The sequence below is a fragment of the Pseudonaja textilis genome, chromosome Z (assembly GCF_049901715.1).
Source record: "Pseudonaja textilis isolate UNSWEBS1 chromosome Z, rPseTex1.2, whole genome shotgun sequence".
In the NCBI taxonomy this organism is placed as follows: Eukaryota; Metazoa; Chordata; class Lepidosauria; order Squamata; family Elapidae; genus Pseudonaja; species Pseudonaja textilis.
Window position 1 is genome coordinate 28,853,853 of NC_142008.1, and position 24,021 is coordinate 28,877,873.

The 24,021-nt window shown below is 36.8% G+C and overlaps 1 protein-coding gene across 2 annotated transcripts; it reads left to right on the forward strand.

Annotated features, from left to right (window-relative positions):
• The first annotated feature begins 228 nt into the window (after window positions 1–228).
• Window positions 229–14,298, forward strand: ASB4 (ankyrin repeat and SOCS box containing 4). Of its 2 annotated transcripts, XM_087917359.1 has the most exons (6): window positions 247–535; window positions 1,217–1,306; window positions 3,381–3,680; window positions 7,619–8,109; window positions 9,971–10,084; window positions 11,191–14,298. In XM_087917359.1, the coding sequence occupies exons 1-6, from the start codon at window positions 334–336 to the stop codon at window positions 11,377–11,379; spliced, it is 1,386 nt and encodes a 461-aa protein (XP_087773485.1). In that variant the 5' UTR covers window positions 247–333; the 3' UTR covers window positions 11,380–14,298. The 2 variants fall into 2 exon arrangements, with proteins under 2 accessions (XP_026562212.2, XP_087773485.1); XM_026706427.2 differs by lacking the exon at window positions 1,217–1,306 and having other exon boundaries at window positions 229–535.
• Window positions 14,299–24,021: the final 9,723 nt, after the last annotated feature.

Below are 24,021 nucleotides of genomic sequence, written 5' to 3' on the forward strand. Positions count from 1 at the left end.
TTCTAGAAATGAATATGATAAGTTGCTGCTTTTGCTGAGAAATTATATATGCTTTAAGAGTTTTCTTAGTTAATTTTAATAAGTTTATGACAAAGTTTTGGTGGTTAATTAATCCCTTGACTGTATTTCTTCATACTGGCACTACAGGCCTGCACTGGTTTAACTTGACATGTTAGACAGTGGCTGATGTTTGCTTTACATAAATAGAACAGGCAGATCAGCATTGCTTGGTGTTAAAATTATCTTTGGGCTTGCAGGCTAGCATGCTTTGGGAAACTTAAAACACCCGTTCATGCATTTTATAAACACAGTGCTTGACCACTAAAAACAAGCATGATAGAATCCCCTGAGGAAAGCATGGGAGAAACCATTACACGGACTACAACAGCTAAGCTAATGAAAAAAGCTTTTTTGGAGGCTCTACAATCAAATGACTACAGGACTCTGGAAGAGCTTTTGGCTCAAAAACAAATAGATGTGGACACAGTGTTTGAAGTGGAGGATGAGAATTTGCTCCTGGCCTCTTACAAACAAGGTAAAAAGCCATGGCAGTGTTTCAGCTTGTGAATTATTTGAAAGAAGTTAGCTGTTGTGTGTAGTGAGTATTTGCCCTTTGCGGGTCTTACTGTATTCAATAACCCTTCAAATCAAATCTGATTAAGCTATATGCTTGAAAATCACTTCTAGGGATGGTGTGTGTGTGTGTACATACAAATGCACATATAGATACATACACACACACACATATACTTCTAGGGATGGGGTATATATGTATATATATATATGTAAAACCTAGAAGTGATTTTCAAGCATATAGCTTATTCAGATTTGATTTGAAAGGTTATTGAATACAATAAGACCTGCAAAGAGTGAATACTGTTCATATCAAGACATGAGAGACTTTTAGTCCCCGAGGATTTTTTTTTCTGGTGTAATTCCTGAAGAATATATAGAAAAATCAAAAGTATGATTTGTAAACATTAGAAAGTATGTCAATCACCAACAAATGCAAGTTTCTTGCTTTGGTTTCCTGCTGCTTCCATGTTTGGCCAAATAGTTTTGTTCCAGGTCATATTTAAAATAGCTTAAGAAGAAATGCAAGAACCAGTTGGTATAGTAGTTAAGACGTCAGGCTAGAAACAGAGAGATTGTGGATTCTAGTCCCACTGTGGGCACAAAACAAATGGATGATCTTGAGCCAGTCATTCTCATTCAGCCCTAGGAAGAAAGCAATGGCAAGCCACTTCCAAAATCTTGCCAAAAAAGAACCATGAGAACTTGTTCAGGCAATCATCTGGAATCAAAGGTACGCTCATGCACAACACACACATACACGGACATACAGTACACAAGGAAAATCTGGCAAGATTAGAGGGTAGCAACTTCACTATGATTACACAATGAACTCTAACATGCTGCATATACTCTCTGTAGCAAATGAAGTAAAAGTAAAAGATGTAATTGAAGACATGAGCAATCACCCACCTTTTGAGATGCTACTCAACTACCTCTCCCATACAATGCACTGAAGAAATTTTTCAAGATAGATTTTTCTTGAAAGCATTGACCTGATTCAGTTGGATCTGGCCCATTTTGCTGATGGACAGTCAATCAGAATTCTGACCCTCTTACATTTTTTTTTTTTAGTATTCCATGGGATACTATGGGATTGGAGAGAATTGACCTCTTTGAGGGAAGTTATTTTATCATAACCGTTCTTCTATCATACTATTTGCTTCAATTGGATTGGAGAGCTTCAGTTGGAGAGAGAAAACTATGTGAAACAAATCTGCTTACAGTTATCTAAGCCTGTGCTGTACAGATAATCCTCGATTTACAACAGTTCATTTAGTGACCATTAGAAGTTACAAATGTTCATTTTTCACACTGAGGACTGTTGCAGCATCCCCATGGTCATGTGATCCAATTTTTGGAGGAAATACTCTTTCACTAGTCCAGAGGGAAGCACTCTGCTTTTCCCATCCCCATCACCAATTCTTCACTCACTAATGGTTCAGGTTTGGAACTGACTCATATTCACTACAGTTGCAGTTTCCTGGGATCATGTGATTGTCTTTTTGTGACAATGGGGACAATCTGACAAAGTCAATGGGGAAGCCAGATTCACTTAACAACCATTACTAATTTAACAACTGTAGTGATTCACATAACTGTGGTAAGAAAGGTAGTAAAATGGTGTCATTCAGCAATAAAAGATTGGGCTCAGTTGTGGTTGTAAGTCAAGGACTACCTGTAGCTTACAATTCAACCTTTAAGATACTGAATTAGAAACCAAACACTGGTCTGTCTAGTTTGTTTGCATTGATTGGCAATGGAAAGCGTAGAATTACCCCAAAGGGTAATAAATATATAGCTTAGCTCTTCAACATGAAGGTGCAACATTATGTCTTACACCACTGCTTCATTGCATAATAATCACTTTTGAATGTCTTGAAGTTCTTCTTTCATATATTTGAATAATTTCACTATTGTAATATTTTCTATTTTTAAAAAAGGACCAAAATGTATACATAACTTAATATATGTTTTCTCCAAAATTACTTGCAAAAATCATGTTCTTTGTGGATTATTAAATATTCTGCTTACAACACTCCCTAATTCACATAGGTTTTGCAATCAATTTCCCCCAAATAATTCATTTTTTAATATTAATTATGAGTACAGTATAAAAATTTCTGATGTAGTGGAATCCATAAATTATGATTAGCTGCCCTATTATTGGCAAAATGAACAATTTGAAAGATAATCAGGTTTTGTTGTTAATATTGGTTCAACAATGCAAAATTAGATATGATCACATTCCAGTATAAGTTAAATAAAATCCTATTCCTACTATTAACCTATGTGAAATATATTTTTTTCAGATTTAGAGGAAAGAATACATCAGTTTCTTTATACAGCTTTTATCTATAACTCTACAGAACTACTGGGCTGCATAATTTTTCTACAGTCTTTTCTGGAATGGGGAATAAATATTGCCCCTCTTACAGTATACCACTGAGTTTCTCTGGGATTGGTGTAGAGAATTATGGAGCCCTTCTATTCCTTCTCTGTTGGCTTGCTGACTCACTTGCATACCAACCTTGTCACTGGGCAAAAATACTTGAATATGAAGACATCTTCATGAATGTCTCAGTTTCAGGAAAGTCACATAGGAGCCCTGGGTGCACAGCAGAATAACATGGAACTTGGTTAAGGGTAAACCTGTATAAACACATAAAATAAATTCCATTGGGTAGTATAATTATATTCAATATTGCAAGCTACAGAGGCTAATCAATTTTATACTAATCAGTAATCTGAAGATTTTCAAAAGCTATCATGCAATTGCTTTGGTTTGTTTTCTCCAACTGTAACAGGATATTGGCTGCCTAGTTATAAACTGCAGCATTCCTGGGCAACAGGACTACATTTATCTGTTCTGTATGGACATCTGGAGAGTCTGTCAGTCCTGCTGAAGCACAAAGCAACCATCAACTGCAGACCCAATGGGAAAGCAGCAATCCACATAGCATGTGAAGTTGCTAATCTGGATTGTATCAATATACTCTGTAGCCATGGAGCAAAAACCAACTGCTATTCATTGAGTGGGCTCGCACCCCTGCATTATTGTACTACAAAGTTATCCATGCCATGTGCACAACAGTTAATTTGGAAAGGTAAGTTCAATTGCATAAAAACAGTCATAGTATCAAACTGCTGGGACAGAACTGCACAAATCTTAAGGGAGACTCAAGCAAATGTTTCATAGAAACATTGAACAAGTTCTGGTGTCTTCTTAAATTTCTTTTTAAAACATGACTGTGGATTTGGATTTCATGCAGCATAGTATGCTCCTTACCTCTGTTCCTCAAGAACACAATCCCTCCAAATTAATTTATCAATGATCAAATTGCACATTTTGTTCATTACTATAATGTAGTAGAGTTTGCTCTACTAGAAGGCCAAATGAAGTTGATGCCTCAATTGGCATATAAAATGGAATTGGGGCAGCTGTAATAACTCACCTTTCATTCTTGTGGTAGATAAAACTGTGAGTGTGCTATATATTCATCTTCAGACCATTTAGGTCAGTGTTGGTGAACTTTTTTGGCACCAAGTGCTGAAATGGGAGCGCACGTGTGCACACAGAGTGACAGGTACTGGAAAAGCAGCTTCCCATTGTGCATGCGCACATTGGGAAGTTGAGCTTCCAGGTTCCGGCGTGCGCATGCACACTGGCCACCTGGTCTTCTGGTTTCTGGTGTGCATGCACACATGACAATCAACCGGCCAGCGTGCATGTGCCGCTGGAACCCGGAAGAAGAATGTGTGATGGCTGGTGTGCCTGGAAAGATGTCTCTGCATGTGTATGTGTGCCATAGGTTCGCCATCACAGTTTTAGATGAATGTGTCGCCTACTGCCTACTGCCAAACAAGCTTGACTGCTAGGCAGTTGCTAATATATCTTTTAATGAAAGGAAGGCACCAATTTTTTTTTCTCTGTCACAAGCAGCTCAATATTATTGGCTAGCTTAGATGACTTTAATGCTGTTAGCCTTTCTCAGAGTGTGATTTCCACATTGTTTGAATTTTACAGTCCATCATTTCTAGCCTGTATGTCTGCAAGGTTGTTGTGTTGAATTCTGATAATGTTAATATTTAACTTTAGAAGATAGCAGTAACCAGAGATGAATCAAGTGCTCCAAAAATGTTCGCTCAAAAAAAGAATCTACATTTTTTCACATTCTTTGTGGATATGTGAAATGCAAAGCAAAAATAAAACTAAGAAAACAAACACAATAAATAGAATGATACTGAAAGTGGAGAAATTATCTTCACTTCTTCAGATCATCTGACTTAATATTAACTGTCAATTTTCAGTTACGTTGAGGCCTTTTTGAGATTTAAAGATAAGGATTTATCCTGTCCTGTAATGTCCAACTATAGGGGGCAGAGGTCATCTCTGTTTCCTAGCTGAGGAAGTCGGTCCAAAGATGCTTCTGTGGTCATGTGGCGATCATGGCTCTATGCCAAAATTGCACAAAACATTGTTACCTTCCCACCAAAATTGAATTACTTCTCTACTTAGTATTTGCATGCTTTTGCATTGCTAGGTTGGCAGGAGCTGAGACAGGAATGGAACTCACCCAGTCATGTGGTGCTTGGGTCTGGCCATTAAACCCAGCACCTTAACCACTAGGCCATCATGCTCCCTTCTTGCACTTAGGGGACTGAAATGTTTTTCCATTTTCTCATCAAGGTTGATTATTGATCAGTTTCCAGGCATAAACTTCTACAAAGTAATTATTAAAAAAAAGAAAAGGTGAAAATAAATGAATAAAATGGATTGAAGCTGATTGCAGAGAATAGTAATGGATAAAAAGAATATAATACAAAATATAATATCTTTCCAAACCTCTGATAAATAGTAGATTAGAAAAAAAAAATACTTGTCATGGTGTGAGAATGTATAATCTTGAATCAAAGTTTGCTTAGAGGATGGATTACTAGATCAAAAGGAATATAATTAAAAGTGTGTGTGTGTATATATACACAGATTTTCCTGCTCATAGATACTGCTTACTGAGTTGGATAGAGGACAAATTAATGGTGTTATTTTTACTTTCCATGAAGTTTCCCCTTGTCCTGTTATTATCAATCAGGGAAAAAATCCAAGCAATCTGTTTTCTATATGATGAATACTTTGTCGGCCAAATGTATTTATATTATTATTAGGATAGACTGAATCTGTGAAGTATCCTGAAAATATGGAATGTAGGCAACCTTTTAGTTAGGTTATCTGATCAAATAAAAGAAATCTCAGCTGGTCAATCCCAACATATTAGTTGGATTGATTTATCGATTTATATGCGCAGTTTAGCACATATAAGTTTAGCACACAATGTTGGAATCACCTTACTGTAGGATCTTTCATTTTGTTTAGCAGCCCAACTGCTTTCTCCTTCATTCTAAGTTGTTCTGCTCAGTAAAGAAACTAGATTTGGAACCTGGATTTTGAGTGGGTATTTTGAATGTGGGAGAGGATTATTTTTTCCCTCTGTGGAATTAATTGCACAGTCATGCAACTTGCTTTGTTTATGGGCATGTGTTGGTAAAATGAACTACAGTTTATTTCCTATAGTTTCAGGTCTTTAAAGCTTGAGGCTGCCCTGGATCATGTTCTAGGTTGGCTTAGAAAAGAATTAAAGCAGTATAACGAGTTCTAATGTCAGGTTTGCACCACCATAGGTGCTGTTTCCCAGGCATTAAGTTAAGAAATAACAGAAAATTAGAAAGTTAACAACATATGCCATTTTCCCATTTTTTAGAAAGGGATGAATTCATAGGAATCTTTCAATCCTTTTTTCTTTCTTTCATTACAGACAACTACCCCAAACCCATTTTAATTTTGTCATGTTTTTAGACAACCAGCATATCAACTTAAAGCTGCAAAATACTGGAAAGCAGAAAAAAGTTTGGATTTTCTGTATCTATTGTTTTTGTTTTCTTTTATGTGCCTTCATATCAGTATTCACTCCTGGCAACTTTTCCTGGCGGGGTTTTTTAGAAATGGTTTGTCATTGTTTTCTTCCTAAGACTAACAAAGAGTAACTGGTTTCACTCAAGGTCACCCAGCTGACTTTGTATCTATGTCAGAACTACAGATCATGGCCTCCCTATTTTTACCATTATTACCAAACCAGCTACGGAGATCATTTGGAGCTGTTGTTGTAAGTCCAGGAGAACCCACAAATTAAGGGGTCCTTGGTGCTCTCTGAGCTAGGTTGTTTTTTCACATATATTTTATTATCCAAGCTAGATAACATCATCAGAGCACTTACCTAGTTTGGGCAATGAAACATCTGTGAGAAAAGAACCAAGCTCAGAGAGCACCAAAGATCCCTCAATTCAACCCTTAGCCACAAGTATTTTTTTTATTGGAATCCCCAGATCTGGGTCTGTCTGGGGCAGTGCCACCCAGCCAAGACTAGAGATGGCAGTTCTCCATGGACCGAAGAACCCCAAATCCAGAGACATTCTGTCTTTCCAGTTTCAATCTGTTGTTCCTGATCCAGCCCTTACTAGCCTCCAATCACTGTGAGAGGGAGGTCAGGGCATTGCTTAATATTATCAATTTCTTTCAGTTTACTTGTTTGTTTGCTATACAAGCAAACCTGCCACTTTAAAAAATATTCATAAATGTTCCCAGGCTCAAATATTGTAACAGAACAGTTAGCTAATAGCTGGGAGACAAAAATCTATGTCAGTGGTTTTACATCTGCATTGTCAATCTATCCATTTCTAAATCCAAACCAAGCTTTAATTAAGGTTGTGAATGTTCATATTCCCTAAGACAATTCATTTTCCCAAACCCATATATAATTAGATTTTAATGCCATATTCAGAGGCATTTCCCTAAACTCCTTATTAAAAGAAGTGACTTTTAACTATTTGAATTTTTTTAAAGTTTAAATTTTTTTAAAAAGTTTTCAAAATCTCCTGATGTTTTTATATTCAGGATGATTTATTTTTGTTGCTGTAGCATATCAACACTGCACTATCCCATACCAACCCTCCCCCCACCCCCTTTCTTTTGTGATTTATATTAAAACAGGTGCAGATGTAAATATAAGATCAAACAATCAAGACGAAGAAACGCCCCTTCATACAGTTGCTCGTTGTGGTATCCCTGAAATGGTTGCCTTCTATGTGGAACAAGGAGCTGTAGTTGATGATGCAAATGCCCACCGAGAAACACCATTGTCCTGTGCTGTTTACTGGGCCCTTAATGGTAAGGAACAAATCTACAGCACAGATCACCACCTCATCTGCCGGATGCTCCTTGACTATAAGGCTGATGTTAATTCACGCGATGAAGATTTCAGGACCCCTCTCCACAAGGCAGCCTGGAATTGTGATCATGTACTACTAAACATGTTGCTTGAGGCAGGTGCTGAGGCCAACCTGATGGATGATAATGGGTGTGCCCCGCTGCAATATGTCCTGAAAGTGACAGATGTCCGCCCTAGTGCTCAGCCTGAAATCTGTTATCAGCTGCTTCTGAATCACGGAGCTGCCAGGATATACCCACCACAATTCCATAAGGTGAAAAGGGGTAAATGGTGCATAGTGTATTATGTAGAGCAGGGGTAGGGAGCGGCCCTTTTATGACTTGTGGACTTCAACTCCCAGAATTCCTGAGGCAATAAGTCATAAAGTGGCCATCATTCCTCCACTTCTGATGGAGAGAAATATATGTATAGGATGGGATGGAGATTTATCTTTTAAAACATGGTCCAATTCAGTTTAAATAACTGATTGCAGAGCAACAGAAATCTAGAGATGTCGTCTCAGTTTGGAATATGATATTGCAAATTCTCATAAGATGTCTATCATGTGAATTCTGTAAAGTCAGATCAGAGGTCAATAGTTGTTTCTAAATCAGAATGCCATCCAGGCACTTTATCAGGAAAAAAAAAAGTCTTAGAACAGCTAACTTTGTCAGAATTTTTTTCTCTCTTAAACATGCATCCTGAGAAACAAGGGCTAAATATGAGACTTTAAGAAACTTTTGCTTATTTTATTATAGAATGAGAATTCTGTAACATAACTATTTAAATTATTTTAAATGTTTTTACATTTAAAACCTTACAAAGAAAGATAGCAGGGACACATCTTTCATTACTTATTCCATTGCTATCTTTCTAAAATTTTCTGCAAAGAATTTATATGTGGAATATATATAGATGGATTCTATATATGCAAGAAATGCATGGCACTTATAAAAGAAAAATGGTCTAACGGGCTAGAAATTAAAGGAAGTTTAGCAGCAACTTGTATCTTTTCTAACCCAGTTCAACATCTTAATTGAAGTATGAGTCAGAATTGTACACAGTGGAAGGATTAAAAGAGTCCACCCTTTTCTGACAATTTTCCATATTTTGAATATTATTCATGCTACTCTTTATGTATATGTGTGCCCAAATCTAGACTTTGCAAACAGAAATGTGAAGTAAGGTGTAGATATTCAGGTGCCAAGTCATACCACGGCTGGTTTTGGGACTACTTGCCACAACAGTTTTTTTCTCCTTAAGAGGAATAGAAGCTGCAATATAAAATTAAAGAACATGGGAAAATTTCTGCTGTGCTAAATTTTCCACCAGGTGTAGAATCTGTGACTCTACAGAATTCAGGTAGGCCTCGACTTACAACCAATCATTTAGTGACCATTTGAAGTTGTAACAGCCCTGAAAAAAAAGTGATTTATGACCATTTTTCACACTTATGATTGTTGCAGCATCCCCATGACCACATGATCAAAATTCAGGTGCTTGGCAACTGACTCATATTTATGACATTTGCAGTGTCTTGGGGTCATGGATCAGATTCTGCAACCTTCTGATAAGCAGAGTCAATGGGGAAGCCAGTTTCATTTAACAACCATGTTACTAACTTAACAACTGCAGTGGTTCACTTAACAACTGTGGCAAGAAAGGTCGTAAAATGGGGCAAAATTTACTTAACAAACGTTTTGCTTAGAAACAGAAATTTTTAGGCTCAATTGTGGTTATAATTCGAGGACTCCCTATACACAGAGATATAATATCAATAACAGGCTTACTAGAGAAGGCATTAGGCTAGTTTGCTATACAGGAACCGGAAAACATTTAATTTTCCTCAGTAAATGAGCTAAAATGAATATAGCTATTATTTAAGGCTGGGATAATCCTACCATTTTAAAAAGATTAGATTTGCAGCAGGATGGTGGAAAAAAGTCTGTGATGACGGCCAGGACCATGTAACCAAGGCTCACTACTTATCCAGGCAGATTGAAAGCTTCAGTTACAAGATCACGGTGACATCTCGGGGTTTTTGACGTCATATTTACAGATGCTCCGATAGACTGTGAAATGGCTTGGGGGAGAACAGTGACATCTATTGGGTAGTGATATGTTTCTGCTTATAGGTATTGCAAGCTTGTTGTTCCTATCCCAGAGCAGTTGAGGTTATTGTGAATACATATGAACATATCAGGTGCACAACAAAATGGAGAACAGCTATACCTGATGATCTCTTTGAGGTAAGTAGTTTAAAAATACATAACTATATTAAGGACAGGGAAGTCATTCATTGCATTAGGCCATAATGTTTTTTTTAACCTTAGCATGATGTGTAAACCTAGCCAGAGTGGTTCAGAATTCACACTTTTTACCTTTGGACCTGACATAAGTAAATCTGATCATTAAAGAAAATACAATTGTTAGTGTCTTTGTTAAAAGGAATATTTAGCAGGAGACAAATATTGGCAACCTAAAATAAAAGTAGGGTTCTATACACAACTATATTAACTTTATTTTATTTGTTTATATTTTTTAAAACTCTAGCTTTCCTCTAAGACAAGGCTGTCAAACTCCTGGCCCATGGGCAAGATGCATCATGTGCTGACCACACCCATGCCTGGTTTAGCGAAGGGGGGGGGGAAGTCCCAATATGTCACATGATGCCACCGTGACCATGTGAGTTTGACAACCCTGCTCTAGGAACTCAAAGCAATATACATAGTATTCTCTCCTATAATTTGATCCTGGCCAAATTAACCTGTCAACTAGACAGGCAGATGAAATATTGTTGATTTAAAACCACCCAGTTGATTTTCTAGGGTCCAGAGAATTTAAAAATGTGAAAGCAAACTTCTTCAGCCCATCTTCTTCCACCATTCTTGTCTCCCTATGTGAGTAGCCATTTTGAAAATTCTTCCTCCTCCCATCCAGTAAATATTAAAAAATAAAGGGGACAAAAAAAAGTTTAATGAAAACTGCCAGCCACTTGAAAAAATAAAATATATATTAAAATCAAGAGTTTAGCCAAAAGAATGGGGGAGAGGGGGTAGTGGTGTTATCAGTATTAAATTCACAGGTGTGTTCAGATGTATCTAAAGCTATATTTGTTCTTGGGCAGATTCTATTTTGCTGAATTGGGAGGATCATATTCAATGAGAAGAAGTGGGTATAGTTAAGTAGATAGAGATTTGGAAAGTAAAAATATTTGCCTCCAGCAATATTGCTTACAGTTACTGAAATCTAGCTGCAATAGATAATGGCAAAGCCTGGCACTTTTTTTTCAATGCTTTCGTACGTGGAAGAAGGAAGATATTAACTTCAAACATATTTTGTTTTGTCTTTGCAGACATATAGAAGTTTCTACGAATCTCTTTTTGAAGCATGCGCAAATACACCACGATCACTAAAACATTTAGCCAGGTGTGCTATTCGAAGAATATTGCTCCATAAATGTCACAAAGGAATCCCTTTACTTTTAATTCCAGCAATACTAAAAAAGTATTTACTTTTAGAGCCAGAAGGAATAATATATTAAGATGTGTAAGAGACATTTTCAGATTATTTAATTTAAAAGCGTTAGGATTCTACTCCCATGGGAGAAGTTAAAATCAAGATTTCTGTGATAACACCAGCAAGAAGCGGAACTAATATTTTCTACAAAGAATATGAATTCAGATACACACACACGCACACACACACACACACACACACACACACACACAATTACTGAACTTTGAGCACAGGTAATCAAATATTTTATTCCTAGCAGTTTACAGAAGCACAATAAATGAAAAGAAAGAACAAAGAAAATACTTCTAAGGAAAGGGCGGGGGGGGGGGAGTCCAACGTATGGGAAATGTTCTAAAGAGAATTATTAGTTTTCTCCACCTGATAGCCTCTGATGTTCCATATTACCATGGCCATATTACATTAGGATTGTAGGACTTGTGGTCCAAGATGCTAAGGCAACAGGTCATGCAAGACTATTGTTAGGAATGAAGGCAAATATACATGCCCCAGGATAATGTTGCAGGATACAATCTGGCTCTGTTTATGGGACCAGAGGTTTTGTCTTTCGAGTTTTTATACTCATACTGGAGCCTATCTTCAGGGAACTTCTTTCTAGCTTCAGCAAGATTCTTGACATCTGAGAAAAGACAGAACCTTTATTCCTGGTGAAATAACCCAAATTGGATCCTGCAAGACTATTGTAAATGTTAATCCTTTCATTTTGAGGCATCTTCTTCTCACTTCCTTCAAGAAATGCTGAGAAAGCAAATTTATTAAATAGTACATATAATCTTTTTTTCTTTGTGTTATATTGTTGTGAGATTTAATATATTTAATATATTTTGATACAATGATATTTATACAATATTAATTAAAAATATTGACATTTTATTGGATAACAGATAACAGATAATTGAAGTTGGAAGGGACCTTATAGGTCATCTAGTCCAACCCCCCGCCCAAGTGGGAGACCCTACACCATTTCTGACAAATGGCAGTCCAATTTCTTCTTGAAAGTCTCAAGTGATGGCGCTCCCACAACTTCCAAGGGCAAACTGTTCCATTGGTTGCTGCTTCTCACTGTTAGAAAGTTTCTTCTTATTTCCAGGTTAAAGCTCTCCTTGTTCAGTTTCCGTCCATTATTCCTGGTCTGGCCTTCAGGTGCCTTGGAAAATAACTTGACCCCTTGTTTGAATAACTTAGGATATTGGAAATAAAAATAAAAGTGCTATCAATATTACTTATAATTTGGGATATCAATATTACAAGCATAAACTTGTTTGACTTTTTCATCCAAAATGAAGTGTAATATTAAGAAAGACTACTGCAGAATGCATTGAATTATATGTTATACAATAAATGTTCCTTCTTGAGAGGATTACTGATTCAATAGAAATCAGGACATTATCATCTAAGAGTAGGCCCACAATGAGATAGGCAGCAAATAGATTTAACAAATAAATTTAGCAAGAAAATAAATAAGAGAGGGATCCAGGGATGGGATTCTGCTAGTTTGTACCGGTTCAGGAGAACACCTAGCTCCAAAGATCAGCTGGGAGCAAACTGGTTCGTTTTGACAATCAAGTGGGCCAGCTGCCTACCCCTGCACTTTACTGATCTTTATCATCACAGCTGATCAGTGTGGAAGAGCAGATTGATGCTCCTCAGTTGTGTTACTCCCTCAAAGTAACATAGCACATAAGGATTTTTGCATTGCTGTTCACACGTGCAAAGTGTGCGATCCGGGAACTGGTTGTTATACCAGCAACATCCCATCCCTGGAGGGATTCATAACTATATTTGATATTGGGCATATTTGGAATTGGGGTACAGATCAAAATGGCTGCTGTGGTGGATAAATGAAATTCAATGTGGAGAAAAGTACAGTCTTATACTTAGGCAAGAAAAACCAAAAGTACACATATAGACTGGGCGAAACCAGGCTTAATAGCAGTAATTGTGAGAAGGATCTTGAAGTCCCAGTGGACAATCAATTAAATATGAGCCAGCAGTGTGTGGCAGCAGCCCCAAAAGCCAATGCAATCCTAAATTGCATTAATAAAGAGATAGAATCAAGATCACGTGATAATATCATTTTATAATGCCTTGGAATAATGCATTCAGTTTTGGTCACCACACTATAAAAAAGAAGTTGAGACTCTAGAAAGAGTGCAGAGAAGAGCAACAAAGATGATTTGGGGCCTGGAGGCTAAAACATACGAAAAAAGTTGCAAGAACTAGGCATGGCTAGTCTAATGAAGAGAAGGGGTGACATGATAGCAGTGTTCCAATATTTCAGGGGCTTTCAAAGAAATAAGGGGGTCAAACTATTTTCCAAACCACCCAAAGGCCAGACAAGGAACAATGGATGGAAACTAATCGATCTAGAAATAAAGAGACATTTTCTGACAATGAGAACAATCAACCAATGGAACAATTTGCCTTCAGAAGTTGTGGGTGCTTCATCACTGGAAGCTTTCAAGAAGAGATGGACAGCCACTTATCAGAAATGGTATAGGATCTCCTGCTTGAGCAAGGAGTTAGACTAGATGATTTATAAGGTCCATTCCAACTCTCTTATTCTGTGTTAAATATATATTAACCACAAAATACCTTTTTAATTAAAAGGAACACTGGTGGAGTTGTCAAGTCATTTTCCCTTCCAGAATGTTCTCTAGAAACTCAATCTATACCATTTTTGTGGTCAGAAAATATTATGCCCTACAAAGTAATTTGCTAGGTTGACACATCTCACAAAACTTAGTGAAGTTGTTTTGATTTTTATTTAAGTGGGTAGATAAACTACCTATTACGTTTTTGGATTATGTGCAATCAGAACATTATTGCCTATTGCCAGAGCTTTATTTTTGTGAAACTGGCAACCATATAAATATTATGCATAAATAAAAATATATTTTAAAAAAATAAATAATGATATAAAGAATTTGGGTTTATCCTGTGTGTGATTGTAGTCATAATCTGTGATTTGTTGTTGTTGCTAACAGTTTTTAAAACAAAATAAAAGGGGAAAAGGCACATCAAAAAGTTTATTTTCAACTTTTTATGGCTTCTGTCAGATAAATTATCACCCAACATGCTGACTATAGTCTAACACAGCTGAAGGACACTTGCTGCGCATAGCTGCATTATAATACACTGTAATCAAGGGCTATTGCTGTTCCTGGTGGTGTGTATCTACAATACAAAGGACATTTTTTATCACTGCACTGAAAAAAATAAAATAGACAGTAACTTCAACAAACCCACCATGGCTAAGGCTGCTCAGAAGTGAAAAATTAAAAAAAGACAGTTGTCAACAAAATGAACTTTCCGCAGGGCTAGGGAAAGAAGGAGAGGGCTCATGTTTAAAATTTGCATGCATGATTTCATTCTTTGAGCATGTCAGTGTGTACATGTAGAACAGGGTGGTGTAGAGAAGAACAATAAGGCTGTGCGGCCCTGTCATTACAGCTAAGGGTCCCATGCTGAGTGAAAAAGAAAGAATCTTTGTCACTGATCTTTCCAAACCCCTCCTTATGTTGAAACTACCCTCCCTCTTCATTCTGTGGGCATCTAGCCTCACGCGACAGTTTTGTTCTAAGCAGGTGCTAGATTATACCCGTTGTGGCATATGACAAAAACTCAGCAGGACGACTCAGATTACAGTATGAAGAATTTGCAGTCTCTTTAAAACACAGGAGAACATTGGTATCGGAACAAAATTGACTTGCACTCTTTTTACTGCTGTTTTTCATCTGGCTAAAAGGTCGGTCAGAAATAAATCTTCCACAACAGCCCTTTGCCACCCCTTTCTGGATGTACATCAGTATGCATTTCAGATTTCCCAGTTTCTTGGGAGCAAAGACGTGGGATATATAAGAAGTATGTTACAAGACATGAACTTTGCACCTGCTGCCAAATTGCATTGATAACATCTTTCTGATACAGACAAAATTACACAAGGTTCTGCTGACATTATTTTTGGTTGCATCTATGCAATAGTTGCTACAGCCCCTCCCCCTTCCTGACAACATTCTGCCATTTAAAAAAAAATGGATAAAAGAGAGGAGACGATAATGTGTGGAACCCATGTTGTTGTTATTCATTGCAAAGTTGTGTCCGACCTATTGTGACTTCATGGACAACATTCCTCCCGGTCTTCCTGTCCTCTACCTTTCCCCAGAGTCCATTTAAGCTCACGCCGACTGCTTCAATGACTCCATCAAGCTACCTCATTCTCTGTCGTCCCCTTCTTCTATTGCCCTCAATCTATTCCAGCATTAGGCTCTTCTCCAGTGAGTCCTTCCTTTTCATTAGGTGGCCAACGTTTTTGAGTTTTATCTTCAGGATCTGGCCTTCTAAAGAGCAGTCAGGATTGAATTTATGGATTTATGGGTTGGAACTCATAAATCACTGCAATTCAAAATCTGGCATAAATATTTAATCAAATATAACTGTTTCAATTACACCAAATATCTTTTTCTATGCTACACTGGGTGTCTTTACTTATCCTCTATGCTCACTTCCTTTTCATTAAGAATACTACTATAGCTAGGCCCTAAAATATGCTTAATCTCAACTATGATGTATTTAAATGTCACTTTGCCTCTTTAATTATTCAATGTATTAATTACTTTTAGTTTAGGAGTCAAAGAAACATGTAGAGAACTCACTTCAGTTTCCTTTGATTGCCACTCTGGAGGTATATTAGATTGAGAGACAGTTCGTGTCCATGGCCGAAGAATCTTGAAGATAACTCTTCACATTTTAATCAGCATTAGTTATGTGACCCATATCAATTATAACTTATTCAATAAACCAAGGTTAAATCATGGGCTTATCACACCTGATATTTAAATGTGGCTATTGTAGTAGCAACATAACAGAATCAGGAAAAGTAAAGGAAATGAAAATAAATCTGGTTTATTTGATTAAGGTTGATATGTATGTATGTATGTATGTATGTATGTATGTATGTATGTATATGGTATTCAGCTTTGTTCGGATATGATGATGGCAGATGAGATTCTGCCGAAACGTTGCTACAACTTTAAAAGCACAACTACAAAGGACGTGGGAAAATACCCGAACAAAGCTGAATACCATACATGTAAGTACCCGTGAAAACTTAAGAAACAAACACACACACACACACACACACACACACACACACATACATACATACATTTATTTATTTATTTATTTATTTATTTCTGGTGACTCTTAATGGACTTTTTCTGATTAAGGCTAAATGACGAGTATTTAAAATTTACTTACTGATAAGAGGTGAGAAGAAGAGGGTTTTTTTTGTTGTAGCAGAGAGTGGTAAGTTACTGAAATTGTACTTGTACTTTCTGTACTATTTTTTATATATTTAGTTTTCCCTATTTTCTTTCCTGTTTCTTTTCCCCCCTGCCCTTCCTTTTTCTTCCCTTTTCTTCCCTTTTATTTTTGTTGGTTTTAGTTTTTATCATGTTTCATCTTTAATACTTTAATACAAATATTATAAAAAAGAAAATATCAGCATGTTACCATTAAAAATACTGTTTTTTGGAAAAGGTAGATAAATTGATAATGGCTGTTAACTCAATACTGAGCCATAATGTGATCTAATTTTAGCTTAGATTGTTCTATTGTTTCATTGTTGCCATTATGTTAGTAAACCATGACTAATGCATTAGCAGATAAGTCAATCAACTGTTTAGTCAGAAAGACATAAACAAATCAGGATTTCTAATGTATAAATTCAACGTTTCTGGTATATATTAAAATAAGGTGACCAACTTTTTTACAATGAAAAGGAGGACACAAATAAATTGAAGAAAAGAACCAAAGCCACTTGCACATGGCGCACTCTTGCGTGCAGTGCACTCTTGCGTGTGGCACACTCTTGAGCGTGGCGCATTCTTGCGCATGGCACACTCTCTCAAAACAATTCTCCTGTGTGGAGCGCATGCGTCTCATAATCATGTCTCGCCACACTGTACCGAGCCTTGATGAATCGTCATGTCAAATACAAATATGTCACATCACACACAACAGATCGGATCAGCATCAATCAATTATGGAGATTTACAGATTAGTCTTCAAATATCAAAAAGGAGGACATATAGGAGGACACTTTTTGAGAGATGACAGAACTTACAAAAGGAGGACTGTTCTCCCTAAAGGAGGATGGTTGGTCACCTTAATTAAGAGGCAGTCTTTTTTTTCTTTGATTCAAAAATCAGTCTGCTTCTTTAATAGATCCCACACGAACTATCATAAATCTCATACCACTTTGATGTCATTTGCACCCTCATCCTCCGATTTTCTCAGATCCAATAATTCATTAAAGAGGATTTTTTTCAGGAAAATAATTCATCAATATTTTTATGTTTATCAGGTTAATGAGCATTAATTTTTGTTACAGTTGTCTTAATGTCATTATAAACAGAATAAAGGGATAATATTGTTGAAAGATAATGGATAAAAATGGCTGAATTCAGTTCTACTGTTCTTCATGAATTTCACCTGGCAGTATAAATTTTCCTTGTATATTTTCAAACTGTAATTTTGTTTACATTTTAGGCATCTCTTTCTCTCTCTCAGTTTTATGTGCTGTACAAATTAGCATGAATTTGGTCAAAAGAGGGCAGCACTAGATCATTTCTATCGTTTTGTCCTGATTCCATCTTATTCAGCAAAACAAGAATTATTTAAAGTAATAGAAAAGGCTTTTTCTTAGTATTTTCTAAAATGCTGAAGTGCAGTAGACACACAAAACAGCAGGGGGAAGTAAGGCTACTGGAATGAAGTTAAGTCAGAAAAGACTGTCTAATTATATAATGAAAGGAAAGTGAAAGAAAAGGGATATACATGTACCCATGCATATACATACAAAATTCAGAAACCATTTCAGAATAATGGATTTAATACATACACACTGTCTTGATCCAAACACATATTTCTTTGCAATAAAGAAGAATCTGCTGATCTGCTGATCTGCATCCCACCCCTGAAAGGACCTAATGGCAAAGACCGCAACAACGACACCATCAAAGTAAACCTCTTTAACACATTCTTTGGCTCAATATTTATAAACAGCAATGGATCAAGCCCAGTACTTCCTAGTCGAACCACAGACAACTGCAATGATCTAATACATATCAATTTTACAGGAGACATTGTTGAAAAAGCACTATGCATTCTAAAACCATCTCTATCTTTTGGACCGAACGGAATATGTGCCTACTTCTTAAAAAAGCTATCCACTGCCATAGCCGAACTTCTAAGCATAATCTTTGAAAAATCTTTCAGGACCAGCTCCTTGCCAAAACTATGGTCACTAGCCACAATCATTCCCATCTTCAAAAAGGGAGATCCCAGCCTAGTTGAAAATTACAGGCCAATGTCCTTATGCTGCATCACCTGTAAAGTCATGGAATCAATTATTAACCAATCCATTATCTTCCACTTAGGGACAAACAACCTACTCTCTAATAAATAATTTGGTTTCAGAAAAAACTATCCTGTAATCTGCAACTTTTACACTGCAAAAGCATATGGACTACATAACTCAATCGGGGCAAAGCAATAGATGCAATCTACATAGACTTCTGTAAATCCTTTGATTCAGTGGTACATGACAAACTACTACTAAAACTAAAATCTTATGGTATCTCTGGACACCTACATAACTGGATAGAAGCATTCCTGTCAAACAGACAACAAATGGCCAAAATATCAAATTCTGTACCTGTCAACAGTGGTGTCTCCCAAGGCAGTGTTTTAGGACCAACTCTCTTCATACTCTACCTAAATGACCTCTGTGATCATAATAAGAGCAACTGTGTTCTCTTCGCTGATGAAGTAAAGCTATTTAACACCACAGACAATACTTCTACCCTCCAAAAAGACCTTGACTATGTATCAGAATGATCAATCAAATGGCAACTTCAAATCTCAACAAATAAATGCTCTGTCTTACATATTGGCAAAAAAATAAATAAATCAGAAAATGAAATACAAGCTAAATAGTCAAGACCTTGTTGAGGATCCAAATTCTGTCAAGGACCTTGGAGCACTCATCTCTAATGATCTAAGTGCTATCGCCCACTGTACCTACATAGCCAAAAAGGCATTAAGAGTTGTTAATCTAATCCTATGTAACTTCTTCTCTGGTAATATCACACTACTAACTAGAGCATACAAAACATTTGCTAGACCTATATTTGAATACAGCTCATTAGTCTAGAACCCATATCATGTATCTGATATAATTGAAAAAGTCCAGAAATATTTCACAAGAAGATTTCTCCACTCCTCTACTCATTGCAGAATACTTTATGCCACCAGACTTGAAACTATAGACCTGGAAAACCTAGAACTACACCACCTTCGGTCTGATCTAAATATAGTATATAAAACCATACATTGCAATGTCCTACCTGCAAGTGAATATTTCAGCTTCAATCATAACAATACAAGAGCACACAATAGATACAAACTTAAGCTTAACCACACCAAACTTGACAGCAGAAAATACGACTTCAGGAACAGAGTGGTCAATGTTTGGCATACTCTACCTGACTCTGTGGCTTCTTTCTCAAACCCCAAAAACTTTAACCTTAGACTGTCTACTACAGACCTCAACCCCTCCCTAAGAGGCCTCTAGGGGGCATGCATAAGCGCACCAATTGTGCCTACCATCCCTCTCCTATTGTTTCTTTTTATTTTTCTTATAAGTATCTATCTGATGTATTCAAAACTATGTTTCTTCTTATATCTGCATCTTGTAAGCGATTGACAAATCAAATAAATAAAAAATAAATGTAGTGATGAATCTGCTTTTGTTGATTAAGTAGGCTTTGAGATCCCAAAGTGGCAACTGGACTTTCTGGTTTTTCTTTAAAGAAGCAAAAGATCTTCAAAGAAAAACCAGAAAGTCCAGTTGCCTCTTGAAAAAGCACCTTTGGGACAACCATGTCCTGGATGACTTGAAAATCTCCAGATATTTAGGTTCTGAGATGTTCTGTTTTGCTGCTATTTTTTTTTTAAATTTAGTAGAGAAGATCCAGATTATAATGAACTAATGCTGAATGATGTTTCTCAACCTTTGCTGCTTTGACGAAGTGCTACTTTCTTCACCCAAACTGCATCTGAGCTATCTGAATGTATGGTTTCCCTCTCCCTGCCTGTTTTTCCTTTCATTTCCATCTGATTTTCCTCTAAGAATAGTCAAACAATTTAGGTTGGTGTCTAAATCTCTAATCTGATTCTGTAGGATTTAGCAACAGGCAGTCTTCATCATATAACAGTTCGTTTAGTGACCATTTGAAGTTACAAATGTGACTTTTGACTGTTTTTCAAACTTGTGGGAAGCCGCCCCCTCCCCCCAGAAGAATGAAATATTTTGAGGAATATAAAAAAAGGCAGAATATTGTATTTCCCTAAATGATAAATAGAGAAACATGCTCTTAAAAAACAGAAAGCAGACTCAGTTTCCCTCACTCCAAGAAACTGAGGAGGCCGCCTTTTAAAAATGTAGATTTGGTGATCCATTCGAGACAGGATTAAAACCTCAAGAAAGCCAGCATCTAGGATTAATTACATTTGGTAAACGGGATTAAAAATCCAAGGAAGCCAGCACTTTAGACTCATTGCCCCTTTGTGAGATACCTAATTAAAATCAAATAACAAAATACACAAAACAAACCTCTAACTTACAAAATGCTGTATAACAAACTGAATAAAAATAATGATCTGACCAACCAATTGGTCAGCTGATCCTAGACTGCTATTAGTTCTGTTTATCATTCAACCACCTTTCCAATCAGTCTCCATGTTTCTAGTGTCTTTGTCCCAGCTTGGGAATAAACCAGATGGATATTTCTTCCAACAAACATATGACCATTCCAGCATCTCCATGATCATATGATCAAAATTCATATGCTTGGCAACTGATTCATATTTATGACAGGTACAGTCTTCCCAGTGTTGGAATTCATTTTTTTTTACTACCAGTTCTGTGAGCTTGGCTTGGTGGGCTTAGCAGGGGAAGGATACTGTAAAATCTCCAGTCAGAGGTGGGATTTGTCAGTTCTCTGAACTACTCAAAATTTCCACTATCGGTTCTCCAGAACTGGTCAGAACCTGCTGAATACCACATCTGAGTCTTCTGTCGTCATGTGATCACCTTTTGCACCCTTCTGACAAGCAAAATCAATGGGGAAGCCAGATGCACTTAACAGATACGATGATTCACTTAACAACTGTGGCAAGAAAGGTCATAAAATGAGTCAAAATTCACTTAACAGCTGTCTTGCTTAGCAATGGAAAATTTGGGCTCAATTAAGATCATAAATAAAGGACTACCTGTATTTGATTGGTTCTATAAAAGAGAAAGCAAATCAAGCTAATGTATTTGTCAGAAGGATGGATTTATAATTGATTTAGTGTAGTGTATGAGGGAGAGAGGGTGAGAATCAGTTTGAATTAATCCCATGACCGATAATCTATCATAACAGTCCACTGTGATTTGGTGGTAGATTCTTTTTGATTTACTGTTCTAGGAGATGCAGAGAATGATTAGCCCAAAGTCACTCAGCAGCTCTTGTGCAAAGAGAGGGCTCTTTGTATGCACATTGACTTTATTTAATAAAACAGGAAAACTGAAAAAAAAAAAGTCTTATTCTCCTGTATTTTGGAGACAATTCTGCACCTGAAAGTCTGATTGGTAGTTTTAAAATGAAGCATGGTTAGGAAAGGATAGAAAAGGTTTGATATAGTGGTCAAAGCTTCAGGCTAAAAAGAAGACTGTGAATTATTATCCCTGTTAATGATTCCTTTGTGGCTTTAGGCACACAGCCAGTGGGGAACTTTGGGCCAGTCGCCCTCTCTCAATCTGCTCTGGAAATCTTGCCAAACAAATTGCAAGGACTCATCCAGGAAGTCACCAGAATTTAATGCTGACTTGTAGGTATACATACAATCTGAGATTTTTTTTTTAAAAAAAGCAGCTAGTTTGATGTAGTAGTTAAAGCAACTACACCTGGTGGATGTTCTTGGGCCAGTCCTTTTTTTCCCAGTCCTACAAAGAAGGCAATGACAAAACACTTCCAAAAATCTTGGGAAGGGAGGGGAGGAGAGGGGAGGGGAGAATTGTTGATGTAGCAAATCAGCATTTCTTGTCTGGGAAGTTATCCTCTCTTAACCCGTGGCTGGGAAATTTAAGTGCTGCAGTGCACTCAGAGCAAATGCTTTCGTCATCTGGTAATTTAATCTGGTTTTCTGGCGTTAGAAAATTTTTCTTTGTCTGATATTCTAAGCTTTTCTGAACCAAGTCACAAATAAATACAAATGGGCAGCTCCTGGAAGTAGCTTACACATTCAGCCACATACAAGTTACAACCATTAAAGGTACCCTATATCATTAGAGGTCTACCAGTAAAATATGTGTGTGTGTGTCTATTTATATCTATATCATCTATATCTATACCATTTATCTGTATATATGTGTGCATACACACACACACACACACACATACATACACACACAGACACAGACACAAAATGACAAGTGGGCTTGGAAGTTTAGTTTGTGGAGATTGAAGTGCTTCTGCCTTGGGTTTGATCCTGAGGCATTTGGATGTGTATATTAAAATGTTGCCCTGTGAAATCTAGAAAGGAAGATCACCCTCAGATGTGGAGATTCTTCATTATGTGTGAATTTATTATGAAGTGATCAAACGGGAGCATTAAAGATTATTTCTCTTATCAGCCTAATTTGGGTAAAAAAAGGGGAAGAGGGGCAAATCAAAAGCCTTTAATTTCTAACACTGGTATTTTAATTAAACGATGGGAAATATTTCTAAACCTGCTGACATATAAGCACATTTTTGCCTTGTATTGTCTTCTGTTTTGGTAATACCTATCTGGTTACCCTGCATAGACTTGCCCAACTATGCTATGGAGTTTATGATATCCCTGTCATATGTGTATCTCACTACAAAAGCATGATGGGGTTTTTATGGCTGAACTAGCATTTCATTGGCTCCTTTTTGTTTTTTGGAGTTATGACACACTGCTGGTTCACATTCAGTTTTCAATTAATCAACTATTATTACATGGGTGGTTGTTTTTTGTTTACAAATGCCACTAACAAACAGGCCTCTCATTCTAAACATTTGGTTTCTGTTTCCTAAATGAAGACTATGAACTTTGTTATATCACTAATGTAGCAAGATTTCTTGCAATGTTATTTCTGTCTTAGCTATCCTCTTCACTCAATTTGTATTATTTAATAAGTTTCCCTCCACTTCTTCATTTTAAGTCATTAGCAAACATGTCAAAGAATGCAGGGTCAAGAATGAATTAGTTATGGCACTTCACTCTGATCTGATAAGGAACAATTTATGAAAATACTCTAAGAATGATTTTTGAGTCAATTACATAACCACCGAAGAATCATGCCATTCACACCAGCTTGCTTAATTACTAGAGTGCTTGTTAAATTCTTTGTTACCTTTGAACATCATTCATAAGCTATAGCTGATGCCATGCCAGCAGCATGGGCAGTTCTTGGGCTCTGAAGAATAGCCCATGAAACACTACTCCACTAACTATGTTGGATGACAAACTGCTTCTGGGTATTGTTGATCACCTTTAAATCCCTTCATGGCATGGG